Here is a 13,472-nt window from a genome sequence, read left to right as displayed (position 1 = left end):
TAAACATCTGAATTACAAAAAAGAATTAATGCAAAAAATGAATTGTCTTAAAGCTTACAACTGCCTTGTGCTTGGGACATTTTTTTGTAAGTGAGAGCTAAAATGAAGAGCAAACAGAGCCAACGCTATATTTAGATACGGAAATCAGTATGTCCGTACTGAGTAGATGCTCGTCACACTGTACGTACTGTTAGACGAATGTCTGAAGAAATGACCTGACCTGTGATGAGAAACTTAATCTTCACCCTACATGGTTACATGAGATTGAAATTTGACGGCGTGTCCAAGACATCAGACAGGAAGGAGCAACAGTATTTAGGTTTTATTTTCTATGGCTGACTACAGCCAGCAGAGCACTGCAGAGGGAGAAATTTCAGTTGTGCAAGAGTGATCAGTGGGACTTCCTGAAGTTAACTCCCCTTCCCTAGTCTTCCTTGAGGCAGATCTCAACAGGCAGTACTTCTGTGCTTGAAGACAGTTGTAGCTGGGAAACCATCTTATCTGGCCGTTCGATTAAAAGGTGGAGGACTGTGCGCTGAGGGGAGATACTCTTGTCTGAAACCACGCGCTGAAATCCTCTTCTGGCATCTGCACAATACTTTCACGTACAAACTGAAACAGAAAAAGGTTCTTTCCTGAGCTTTTGATTTATGTGTGTGAGAGAGAGAGAGAACATGTGGGAAAATTTGACCATTGTGACAACAGAACAAATGTAATGGCATCTGCAAACAGTCAGTGTAGGGCTTTATATCACCAAAACACTTTCAATGCAGCTTTCAGAACAGCTGGATATGCCCTAAAATGAATTAAAAGCATAACTCTACAATCTTTATTGCAATTTGTATCCTGAATCCTTCCAAGTCAAGTCTTTGTGTTTTAAACTTGCAGCAATCTTCTACCTACCATTGCAGCACACACATTAAAGCAACCTTAAGTTAAATAAGAACTTCATCTGGAATCTCCATCAGTATCAGCCAGGTCACATTCAGTGATGCTTCTTGCTCCTAAAATGTGACCGTTTCCTTCATCTGTTCCAGTCAGAAGGAGCACCAGGGTCCTCCTTTCTCTCTGGCTATTTTTGAAAGATGTATGAATAAATAGATAGGACACTCAGCTATGCTCACATGTTTTTCTCTGTTACTGTTGCACTAATATGAGGGATCAAAATGCAAAGGGAACAGAATGGAAACAGCAAAGAAAGAGATCTAAAACCGCAAGCCACAGAGACGTATATACTGAATATTAAGGCAAGGCTGCCTCTCTGGTTAGTGACTGTGCAAACTGGGGCACAAGACAAAATGGCTATTTTTATAAGACATCAAGAAAATATAGGTAGTCTGATCTTGACACGTTGGGTGCCAAACTTTTGCCTTTTTAAGGCATGATAACACTCAATATATATAAGACGCACAGTAACCTGCTGCCCTCTTCGAGATTTCGATTGGTCTTGTAGATTAGGGGAAATAACTGTGATGAGAACAAAAAACACAAGGTGGCACCATTGCCATTTTTTGTAAATTAGTTACCTGGTTAGCCTACACAGTGGCATATATTCTAAATGTATACTCTTCCCTTTCTTGTGTCCTTCCTTTTCTGCCATTTTTTTTCTAGAACCAGAAGAGTTGAGCCCACTTAAGATACTCAGAAGCAGATTGTTCTTTTAATGCTGCTGAAGCAAAACAAAGATATCTGCAGAGCTCCTGGATCAGTAACATAATACATTACTTGAATAGCTCATAGATGTAACTACTGGGAATGAGAGGCCTTTTCAGGGCACAACTTAATGTTTCTCTTCAGGGCACAAGTGTCCTAACACTTTACGACAGACGTCGCTTTCACCGTGGCGATAAATAAATCGACAGTGACAAAGTGATACGGATTAATAACCCAATACTTGTCACAACGTCTTTCTTCTGAGGGTTCACAGTGCCTTGTAAAAGGTGAATAGTAGCTTCTTCATTTAGCAAGATCCTAAATGATTTCCTCTGGTAACTTTCCACTGCATGAGTTTCACCCATAGGTGCCTGGTCTCCCCACCCTTATCACACGGAGAATCAAGAACTGGACTCATCTCACCTCCACAGCGGCAGCAATTACTGGAGAACACAGCTCCCACACCTGTAGATCAGCCAGAACCTTAAGAAAGGTGTCTGGGTGAATTTTCAAGTCGGGAGTCTCGCCATATTTTTCCAGTTTCTTTAGGATTTTCTGTACATAATGGTCACTCTTCACAGACTCTGGGAGTCTGGCAAGCAATACAGGAAACCTTTAGCAGAAAGAATAGCAATAAAAGAGAAGCCACGGGAACAACTGCATATCTGATTAATAACTCTGAATTTGCCTGGCATTGCTGCCGCTTCACCACCTCCATAATTTCCAGAGAAAAAAATGCTTCTTTGGGGAACGCAATACTCAGCGTAATTCTGAGTGAATAATGCGAAAGAGCTTTACTTTATTGGACTTGTGCACCAACTCCCTTTACAGGGCATTGAAATAGATGCTTCTTCATTGTTCATTTAAATTTTGGATGACAAACTTGGGTATGAAAGGAAACAATAAAACGCTAACAAATGTTTCCATTTTGCTACAGATTTGTCCTCTTCATCTTTTCTCTATTTATTTTGTTTAGCCTCTACGGATTTTCCAGTGCAATCAGTGCCTGATCTGACACACTTTCTGATTCTCTTTACCATCCCTTTTCCCTGTGCTATCATCATTCTCCTCTATGTGCTGATATAAATTTCACTGATGTAAGCGCACTGTAACTTGCAGTCTTTACCATTTCATTCTGAACGTAGAGATTCAGAAGAATTACACTTTACAATAAAAATAAAACTCTTGTGAAAAGAGTGCTTTTTTTTTTTTTTTAATGTTCTGTATAAATTCTGCAGCGCTGCTTTGACAGTCCTGGAGACTGATGTCCCAAACCCTTCTAGACTGCGCATGACTGGGGTGTGCTGCGGCTTTCATTGCAAAGGCTGAGGATTTAGCAATACATCAGCAGAAAGCACTGCCTCCCTCTGTTTTAGGATACATGCTACTGGTACAGCAGGAGAGGTGTGAGGAAGTTCCTCCTGAAACCAGTAAAAAAGGAAACAAGTAGGTTCTTGTCTTCACTAGGGCCAGTTCTACACTCGGTAGTACACTGCTGGTATGGGTATGGCTGTGTATCCAACTCCTTATCACGGGCTAGATTACCTGGGTTACTGTAATTACAGAGTCACAGAACGGTCGGGGTTAGAAGGGACCTCTGGAGATCATCTAGTCCAGACCCCTGCTAAAGCGGGTTCACCCAGAGCAGGTCGCACAGGATCGCATCCAGATGGGTTTTGAATGTCTCCAGGGAAGGAGACTCCACAACCTCCCTGGGCAGCCTGTTCCAGTGCTCGGCCACCCTTAACATAAACCAAGTTCTTGCTCATGTTCAGGCAGAACTTCCTATGCTCCAGGTTGTACCCGTTGCCCCTTGTCCTGTCGCTGGGCACCACTGAGAAGAGCCTGGCCCCATCCCCTTGACACCCACCCTTTAGATATTTATAAGCATTGATAAGGTTCCCTCTCAGCCTTCTCTTCTCCAGGCTAAAGAGCCCCAGGTCTCAGCCTTTCCTCCTAGGGGAGATGCTCCAGCCCCCTCATCATCTTAGTAGCCCTCCGCTGGACTCTTTCGAGTAGTCCTCTGTCCCTCTTGAACTGGGGGTCCCAGAACTGGACACAACGCTCCAGACGTGGCCTCACCAGGGCACAGGCCTAACTGTGTCACACACATGCCTTTTATAACCCATCCACGCATTAACATACTTTATTTGAGAAAGGAAGCTATGTTTAGTGTACTCACATCACACTGTTCATATTTTATATTATTTTTGTTTCTCACTTCATGAGAGAGATGAGACAACTAGAGCGACAGCACATACTGGTGAAGTGTTCTACTGTGATTCAGCTTTCTTGGCAAGGCAGCGTTCGCAGGAGTATGGGAAAAAACCAGCCCTATTGTAAATGAAACAAGTGGTGTGGTGAAAGCAATTTCTCTGTCATGACTTGTGTCTCCACAAGGGGGGCTGACCAGCCGCGTCAGAGATTTCACTCTTCATACCCCTCCTGGATAGCGCTTTGCAGAACAGGCTTGCCATAGGAAGCTCTACCCGTCTGACCGTGCTGGCATAATCAAAGCAGGACAGCCTACCCCATGGAAGCACGATTTTCATAGGAAGGCACAGCAGACTTAGAGCACTACTCCTGCACAGTGGGAAAAGTGAAAAGCCATATTGGTATAGTCTACTTGCTACTCATGGAGCTTTGTCCAAATTAAGGCTTCTTCTAGCAGAACTACAACTATAAAAGCAAAACCACATCAGCTCCAGTTTCAAGGCTTATTTACGTGCCAGATCTTAAATTTGGGGGACAGCTGGAGCATATGTGTTTGACAATTAAACCAGAGTTCTGCTAGATAGACTAAGACTAGGTTTATTCATTAATGCACGACTGATATGTTCCTAATGTGTCCTAGGCCACCTCCATTTTGGACCTGAGATTAGACATAGACTTTTTGTTATCTCAAATTATGAAGGAAAGGCAGCTTAGTAGCCAGGAGAGCATAAGAGGGCAGGCTGAAAAAACCCATCATTCCTTGCAGCTTGCATACTCTGTAATCCCATGTCCAAGGAGTTCTCATGGACAGGGCAGTAAGGAACATGCTGGGGTATTCTGGCAGGCTATTTCTAATGCGTATCTGGAAGCTGATCGCTGGATATAGCTAATGTCCTTTCCAACAAAAACCACTAGTAACCTGCAGGATTGCTGTACTGGGAAGCATTTAGGTGGTTACCCTACTTGCCCTTGTAAGTGTTGCACTATTATCCATGTGCAGCTCAAACACTGGCAGGGAAGTATTTTTCTTTTTAACATGGATGGACAGCTAGAGTCAAAGTCTGCTTTGCAATCAGTTTTAGTACTGTGAACGTTCAGTTTAGTAAGAAGTTGTGAATTTAACCCATGTACATTTATGCAGTATCTCTCATCTTTGGGGTACGGTGTGTTTTACCTGCCTCCTGGTGGAAGAAGTCTCCTATAAAGCTGCATGCTGGGGAGGGTGTGCAAATGCAAGGACTGAGTGCTTTTTGCCTGATACCACTGGAAAGGAGCTCTTCGTTATCCCCTTTGTTGCTGTTTCCAATTAACCTATTTGCTGACTAGGCTGAGATCTGCTCCTAGAGATCATATCTGTATTTCTGTTGCTACCAGTTTGAGAAGGCTGCATTTCCAGCAGCCAATTCAATGGTTTCTAGCGATACTTTGCTTTGCAGAGAAAAAAAGAAAAGAAAAAAAGCTTTTTGTACTGAAGACAGAACTCTGGGACCCTGAGCATCTCATTTGAACTAAAGGTTTCTGTGCCTCCTTACCAATTTAGTCGATCTTCATGTTCTCTTTCGGCTGTCATGCCCAGCTGTCTCATTCTTTCCATGTCTCTTCTGAAATACTTCAATTGTTTCAAAGCCTGGTATTTTTGACATCGCTCTTCCTGCCTCCTATAAAAAACCCTTAAAAGTTAAAGCTGTGTTTTAAACATTAGCATACTTCTGCATAGTTAACTGGGAAGATACTAAGGAAGGCAGAAAACAATGAATGTGAAGAATGTATTGTACGTTCAGTCTGTGGACACCAATAACAATTTTTACTTTTGCAGTGTTCTGTATACATTCATATTTCTACAAACACTAAAAAGTATTTACATTTTATATCAACTCTAGGCTGTCGGTAAGAAACTTCAGAATTAAAACATTTAAATCGAAATTCAAGCTCCACTTTCTATCAGGTATCCACTACTTAAAACTAAAGCAAATACTGTACAGTGATTTAGGGTAAAATGTTATTTAAAATACAACAGAAAAGAGGTGGAACAGAATGACTTCAGCTAGATTTTTGACCCAGAGATTGAGCTCATGTATGCATTTGTACAGAAATCACTACTGTGTTGTAACAAAAATAAACAGGTGCTTTTCTTTCCAATACATTACTTATACTATATCCTGCCAAACTGAGTTTTCATCTCCAAATGCTGATCAAGTGGCTGTATCACTTGGAGCTGTAATCACCTCCATGCTTGTGTGGCTCTATGGAGAATGGCAAAATAGCTGCAAATACTAAGTTTCCACCTGAGTTGTTCTTCCATACTGCAGGATGCTGGAATGCTTAGTTCCTTAAGCAGTCACAGCAACTGCTCAGGGGAGAAAACAAGGACTCAGCTCCAGATAAGGAAAGCTCTGGAGACAAAAAATCTAAGTACAAAATGGAACAGAAGAATGGGAAGAAGGAGGAAGTGACAGGGGGAAAGAAAACTGTGCCTATAACAGCCTTCAGAACAGCAATGTAGAGAAGGATCTCATGTCTAATGCTTACTGAGACAAAAGAATTTCCACAAACATCACAGACGAATGTTTCCCGGTGAAAAGAAAAGGATGCCAGGCTTTGGCTGGTCAACAAGGCAGAAATGTCACTGATCTGGGAAAAGGCCTTGAGAGAGGACATTGCAACTGTTACTATGGGAAAAGCCCAAGTAATGTTGAAAAACACCACAGTGATCTGAAAACACAAGACAGCCATACAGATTGTACGTGGACTGAATTTATTATTCTGTCTTTGGGTGAAAAGGACTACGGTGTCCAAAGTAAATGTATTGAATGTTTATTAGCAAAACTATTTCCAGAAAAGTCATTCAAAAATATCCCAAAACACTGCTGTAAATATTTAACCTGTAATAATAATTCTGTACACAGACAGTCATAAAACTTTCTATCATCACCCCTATATTCTTATTTTAATGTCAGTCCATGTAAGTGCATCTTTAAAAGCCCTGAAGACAAGTACTAAATCTGGTCAGATGCAAGGTCTGTAGTGTTTTAAGAATACACAGAAAACAGTCCTACCTCTCAAGGCCCACGAGGGTATCATGTAAACAAGCAGCTGCTTCTTCACGGACTGCTGTGAACTTCTGCCTCATCTCGGCACCCAAGTTAGATTTGCTTTTAATGAAAGAACTGATGTGGCAGCTGTGACTAAAACAACACAGCAAACTGGTATTAACATCTCGTGGTAACCATTTTGTGGTAAGTACCTCTGTTGCTCAGAGCAGAGTGATGTGAGCCCATGTAAGTTTTGAGATCTTATTTTCAGTAAAAATCCAAATTTAATATAATTTACAGTGTTTTTTTAAAGTCATCAAATCTATGAAATAATTTGATTAATAAAAAATATGAATTATATTAAATTTGGATTTTTACTGTCATTCCAGTCACATCCTGCCAGGGAAATGCCTTTGCATTGCACTGAAAGGTACTGCACGTGCTGCGAGGTTGCACTGGCCTGCTCTGGTCTCATGTAATAAAATGGTCTCTGACATTTGCATGCCCAAAGCTTTTCACACATAGAGCTGAGTTTACTGCATATAATGTGCTTCAAAACCAGGTTTGTACCCTTACCCCTGCCTCCTGGGCCTCCGCTTCCCTGCCATCGTACCCTCGTGGTCCTTAATGAATGGCACGTTTACTCTGGAGTTCTTCTGAGCCACTGGCAACACACTGTAAGAGACAACACGGTTTAAAACAGTGGACAGTATGCCTTCTCCAGAACGTGAAAAATTCTACAGGTGCTGATAAAATATTCTTAATATTACAGACTTGCTGGAGCTATCCAGGTACAAAATTTATCTCTTGACCTCAACTCAAGGGCAAAAATGCTTTAGCAAAGCCTAGTTGTAGGTATGGTCTGTCATGTTGATCTTATAGCTGGGGAAACCACCGTAGAACTGAATAATGAGGGAACACATCTAGCATAGGCTTAGCTGGAAATGTTACAGAGAGACTACTGAAAAATGCAATGCTAGAAACTGAAACAATTCCACATGACTAAGACAGAACATCACTTTTTCGACAAAGCTGCTGGAGCATGAGATCTCTTCTGTCTGCAAAGGAAAGATTCATGGGGTATTTTCCAGAAAATACATACTGCTTGCACAGCAGTAAAATGGGCTATTCTGTCACCCATGCCAACAAATGTAAACACAATGTGAATTGACTGAATGCTGGATGAAGTTGGGCGGGGTGGGGGGGTGAAGAAAGAAAGAAAGAGAGAAAAAAAAAAAAGCGCATCAGCTCTGTCCTGGTAAGTTGCTTCTAGTCATTCAGAAACCCACCAAGTAACGTACCGTTGCAGTCCAGTCTTCTTAACCGTATCTTGTTTTTTATGGACATCTTTTGACACCACTTCATGTGTTATCTGGGTGACTTCCTGTAGGGCTGGTAAAAAAAATTCTGTAAAAACATGCCAACTGAATAGTGCATTCCCCTCTTCCCTGCAGAGAGAATGCCATATACGCTGGCCTGAGTGAGACATTCTAAAGAAACCTGCTATTTAGTATTTCTAAAAATGAAAGTTTCTTCAAATAAAGCAGCTTTTAAAAGAGGTTTCAAGAAGGTACACAAATACAAATGCACTCAATTCATCATTAATCATTTTTGAAAATATAAGCTCTGTTCTTTCAGCTGTGGGAAAAAACCCATCAAATAGAAGATATGAAATATATTTTACATTAGATGCTCATAAAAATAGCGTATTAGAAAACCAGATCTGAACAAACTACACAGAAAGTCTATTTTCAGCTCCTGCACTCTGCTGTTAGCATTCTACTGGCATAACTGTCAAGTCTTCAGAATTTTTAAGTCTACCATATCACTTTGCCATTCTTCATAAATATGGAATTTAATACATTTAACATCAACAGCTATCTAATTACTTCTCTGTGTCTCCTTATCAGCATACACTAAAACTTAAGACATGCCCTCAAGTAGCCCTTCATTGGCTATAGTTTCCAGATTATCCGCCTTTGAGCAGATCTCTCTCACTAATAACACTCTTTACTCTCTTTCTGCCTTCCACTGCGATGTGAATGCTTATAGTCTCCTCTCCCTTGAATACCTGGAAAGCCAATTTACCTCACTGTTTTCCTTCAGATTGACATCTTTGTTTTCCTTCCCACTGCTGTTTCATTCCCACTTTGATGCCAAACCCCTGGAGAGATACCGAGACGGCCAGCTTCTCTGCATTATTCCCTCCAATCACTCATGCAGCAGAACAACTGTCACACTTGTTATTAAAATCTGAGTGTTAGCTGTCAAATTCTAAGTCATCCTCTGAGGTGCTCAATATGTCCTACATGGTAATAAGTGACATTTTACTGAGCACTCAACACCTTGCAGTTGTAGTCCCCAAATTCAAAAGGTCCTTTTCATACATTTCTGTGAAGCGCCGCGTACAGTGTAATAGAAAATGACTGCTGAATGTTGACTACATTAAATAGCAGCACAAACTATTTCTACTTATTAAAAGTACAGATTTGAATATTATACTGTGAATTTATAAGTGTAAGACTCGGATGGAACAAGTCGCTGAGCACCAGCTAATGGGCTAAAATTTTAAGAACCATGCTTATAACGAAGATCCTTTACTAGCTGTGGCCAGGTGAGCTTCAAGAGTGCCAAGGTCCCAGTCAGAAACTCCCAAGTTCTAGCACTGACTGGTTCTAATGAAGGCTCCACTGTGACCCTTACTAGTCTCAAAGCATAAGCCTGTAAGATGCTGGCTACGCCACTTGGACCTTCCAGAGCTCCAGAGCTGAGGAGCAGTTTGAATACAAAGGCTGAGCCCCACAGGGTATCTGGAACCTGGCATCGATACGGGCAGGGAGCCTCTGCTCAAACGGAGCTAAGGCTGGATACAAATCTCATCTGTTCTTGGCATGCAGTGTCAGAACCCTTCTTAGAAGAACCCAGTGCTTTCTATTTATGGCTACCACTTGGGCAGACTGAATAGCTGGAGATCTGAAACCCATCTGCTCTGCAGATAATGGTGCTTTGGGGGAAGAGGGCTGTACTAAGCAGTGGCTGCACTTGATGTTTTCTCCAAGATGAGCTGTCTAAAGCCAGTCCTGAAAGCAGTCCTGTTGGCAGATTTTGGAGGGAGGTGACAGGAAGCAAATCGGGGCTAATACCACAAAGACACAGCTCCTCTTTTTGGCTGGTCAACAGAAACAGAGAGCGTAATACCTCTCTGCCCTCCATTTTGTAGCATTAGAACCTGTTCCAATTCTCCATCTGGAGAAACTGAGAAAACAAATACCCAAACTTGTCCATATTCATAATATTTTTGAAATATTAACCTCCATAGCTGTAAGCTATTCAGACATTATTTAGAAAAGAGAAGAAAGCAAAGAAGAATGTAGTAATTTCACCTGACGTTGATTACTATGCCTTAGTTAATCATCTGTGAAATGGGGTACTAATATTTATCTGTTTTGCAGGGATCTAGCAATGATAAATCAATTGAGAAGACATTTATCAATCCCAAAGAAAAGTCCCAAATTCAGGTATGAGTTTTATAATTAAGATCCTTTGCATAAATATTTATACATCCTCTTCTAAAAATAAATTTTTGACTGAGAATTTAAAGCTAAACTACTGGCCAGAAAGCTTTGGGGATAAAATCCAGTTAGTGTTTAATATCTCAGATACAGTCTCACATTTTACTTTTCAGTGTGAAGAAAATATACGTCCATTTAAAGTGATCTGCACTCATTCTTCATTACACAGTAACCATGAAAAATTTGGCTTACATTTAGTACACTTAGATCATGTAGTCTCTGTCTAAACAAAAGAGATATATTTTTTTTTTAAATGTGGTGAGGGAAGCAAGCTTAGAAGATTAATCTGCTTTGTAAAACCTTTGACTGATTAGGTGAGGACTGAATGATAAATGAGACTACCTCAGCAGTGACCTCTCATTATACCACAGCTACAAGGACTGCAGCTTCCGCATTTACCTTCGTCAACATGATGTAACATTTAAACTTTCAGACTAGTACAGGTCCTCATTCAGCCAACAGCACTGAAAAATCAAATTTGTATAAGCAGACATTCTACAGCAGCAGTCCCCAAACAGCAGCATCTAAATTAGAGTTGGACAAAAGGCTTTATATTGAGCTATGAATTCTTTCCTTGAAGAAATCGGTAAGAGTCGCACTCAGCTGTATCTACTGATTAGCTGCCTACTACAGAATCTCTTTTCCACTTCTGAAATAGATATATGCGTACGTGTGGGTTAGGGCTGTGTGTGCTCTCAAAATTACGTCTGTATGAATTAGATGAAGCTTTGTGAATTTGGAGTAAAAGGCTACAGGGCAGCTGTACTTGTAATCCATTTCTGATTTGTCCATGAAGCATCCTATAATCAGAATCCGGGATTAAACATGATTCTAGCAGCTTCAAAATTCATTACAGAATCCAACCTTTGCTACAGAGCTGCCCTGCAGAAACTAACTTCCCATATTTTTTAGAGCTAGGAACATAACCCTTGAGAGGGCCAGACTAGTAACTCGGGCCAGTCCCCTGAAATCACAAGCAACCACGTGACAGATGTTGTTCCAAAGGATACACCAAACATCCTTCCCATCCATCACACGTACTGCAAGATATTTATGTTGCACACCAAACGGAGGCTCCCAGCTGTTACAGCTCTCAAGATTATTTTCAAATCTCATCTCGCACACAAACCAATTGTTCACCCACGTCTGTAAACAAATTGCTTGAAATTAGAGCTTTGAATTCTCCACTACTCCCATTCATGTCATAGGAAGGCCGTTCATCTGTGCTCCGTGCCATGGACAGCAGGTAGTAAATGATTAGTGCAAGCTTCCTGACATAGCCACCCAGCTTCTGACAGTCTGAACCTAAACGGCTTTCAAACCCAGAGGATATGTCCATTTCTTTACACTGAAGAGCAATTAATCGTTTTTCTTCTATTCACTTAAATTGCTTTTGGACTTAAATATACTTCCAGCAATATATTGCAGCAATGAATTCCTAAGTTTAATCATGTATCACATGAAAACACTTCCCATTGCTTTAAATTTTCTGCCAGATAATTTAATTTGGTGTGCCACAAATCTGGTGTCGAGGGAACTTCTGAATAACCACTCTCCAATCACTTTTTTCCATGTACTTCATGATGTTACAGAGATCAGTCATAAACTTGTATTCAGCCATTTCTTTTCTGCACTGAAAAGCCCTAGTCTATTTAATTGCTTCTCAGCTGGAAGCTATTCTGTATGTCTAACAAACCTCACCACTTTTCTTCCATCAAACTTTACTACTTGTGATACCAGCCTATCTGAACTGGAAGGACTGGAACTGAAGAAGCACATACAAAACATTTGTATTTTTGCATAACATGTTTTCTGCTTTGTCTTCCACTTCAGTCTTGGGGTTCCTCTTGACTTTTTGATAGCTACTGAACATTCACAGAACTATCCCAAATAACTCCAAGAGCTCCTTCCTGAGTGGTAATTTAGAGCACAATATCAGCCTAATAATGATAATATAAATATCAACTAAAAGGTAATTAGCAGTACTAAATACTAATGTGCTTTTCTGGTACAGCTTTAGTTAGAAGGAAGGGAAAAGACTTACTTTGCCCTGCACACATTGCAGAGCTAACAGGTAAACCATTCTGCCAGGCCTCTCAAGCACAGGTAAACACTGATGGATGAGTAGGAGGAACACAGAGTAAGAAACCCCGAAGTGAAACAGAACCCCCTAAGTTAGATACATGCTCAGTGGATCAGTGGGTTATGGCAGAGAACAGTTTCACTGTTTTCACCACCTGTTGGACCTTACAGATGTGGATGACAGCCTGATTGTACAACCGCTGTAACTGAATATTAATTAAAACTCTTACTTAATATTCACATGTGATTATACTGTCTTTAAACCAATTTTCTAATAGGGAGGGCACAGAAAGACTTGTATGACAAGTTCCATATGCCTAAAAAGAAATATACTGGTACATCCAGCAGTGTCTGTGTGTAGGTTCTCCCCAGTGACACCGAAAGGAAATCCATTTGATCTTGGCAGTCAAGAAAAGTAACGTACAGCGGAAGAGAGATGGTTGTTCTTTAGCTTGTGCTGACTCACTCATGACATCAGATGAAGCTACATTGACCTTGACGTTATCTTCAGAGCAAAGTACAGTGGAAGTTTCGCCACCACGAGGGGTTTGACCATAGGGAGATGACCGACAGCTAAGCTGAGAGCTACCTGGAGTAGACGTCTTGTTTATCTTCCTGCTAAGTGGACTACATTGTGCCTTCCAGGTGCATTTCTGTACGTAGAAGAAAAAAAGAATAGAAAGGAGGGTTTTTTTGTAGCAATTTGACAACAAAAAAAAAAATCATATTTCTGTAACTAATTCCAGTATTAGATCCTTCTGGTCCTCCTATAACCTCATAGATTTTCCTCTAATGACTTCAGACAAGCTAGTGATTTCTTGGGTAGGACCACCTTCATTTTGTTATCTTTCTTCAGTACTCCTCTGCTATAGCATTAATGCCAACAGATTAAGAAATTTCTAAATGAGTAACACTGCAG

The 13,472-nt window shown here is 40.8% G+C and overlaps 1 protein-coding gene across 1 annotated transcript in view; it reads right to left on the bottom strand.

Moving 5' to 3' along the window:
* Positions 1–513: 513 nt before the first annotated feature.
* Positions 514–13,472, bottom strand: part of CCDC60 (coiled-coil domain containing 60) — a 65,222-nt gene continuing 52,263 nt past the window's right edge. The window contains exons 9-15 of the mRNA XM_086474440.1: positions 12,978–13,206; positions 8,201–8,291; positions 7,476–7,574; positions 6,924–7,046; positions 5,400–5,525; positions 2,077–2,266; positions 514–612 (exon numbers count right to left, since the gene is read on the bottom strand). Of these exons, the coding sequence (XP_086330566.1) occupies positions 514–612; positions 2,077–2,266; positions 5,400–5,525; positions 6,924–7,046; positions 7,476–7,574; positions 8,201–8,291; positions 12,978–13,206 (957 nt within the window). The remainder of the gene's footprint in view (positions 613–2,076; positions 2,267–5,399; positions 5,526–6,923; positions 7,047–7,475; positions 7,575–8,200; positions 8,292–12,977; positions 13,207–13,472) is intronic.

Source organism: Leptosomus discolor, chromosome 16, assembly GCF_034619465.1.
Source record: "Leptosomus discolor isolate bLepDis1 chromosome 16, bLepDis1.hap2, whole genome shotgun sequence".
Lineage (NCBI taxonomy): Eukaryota > Metazoa > Chordata > Aves > Leptosomiformes > Leptosomidae > Leptosomus > Leptosomus discolor.
The sequence above is the reverse complement of the archived record's forward strand: the minus strand, read 5'-3'. Positions and strand labels throughout refer to the sequence as shown.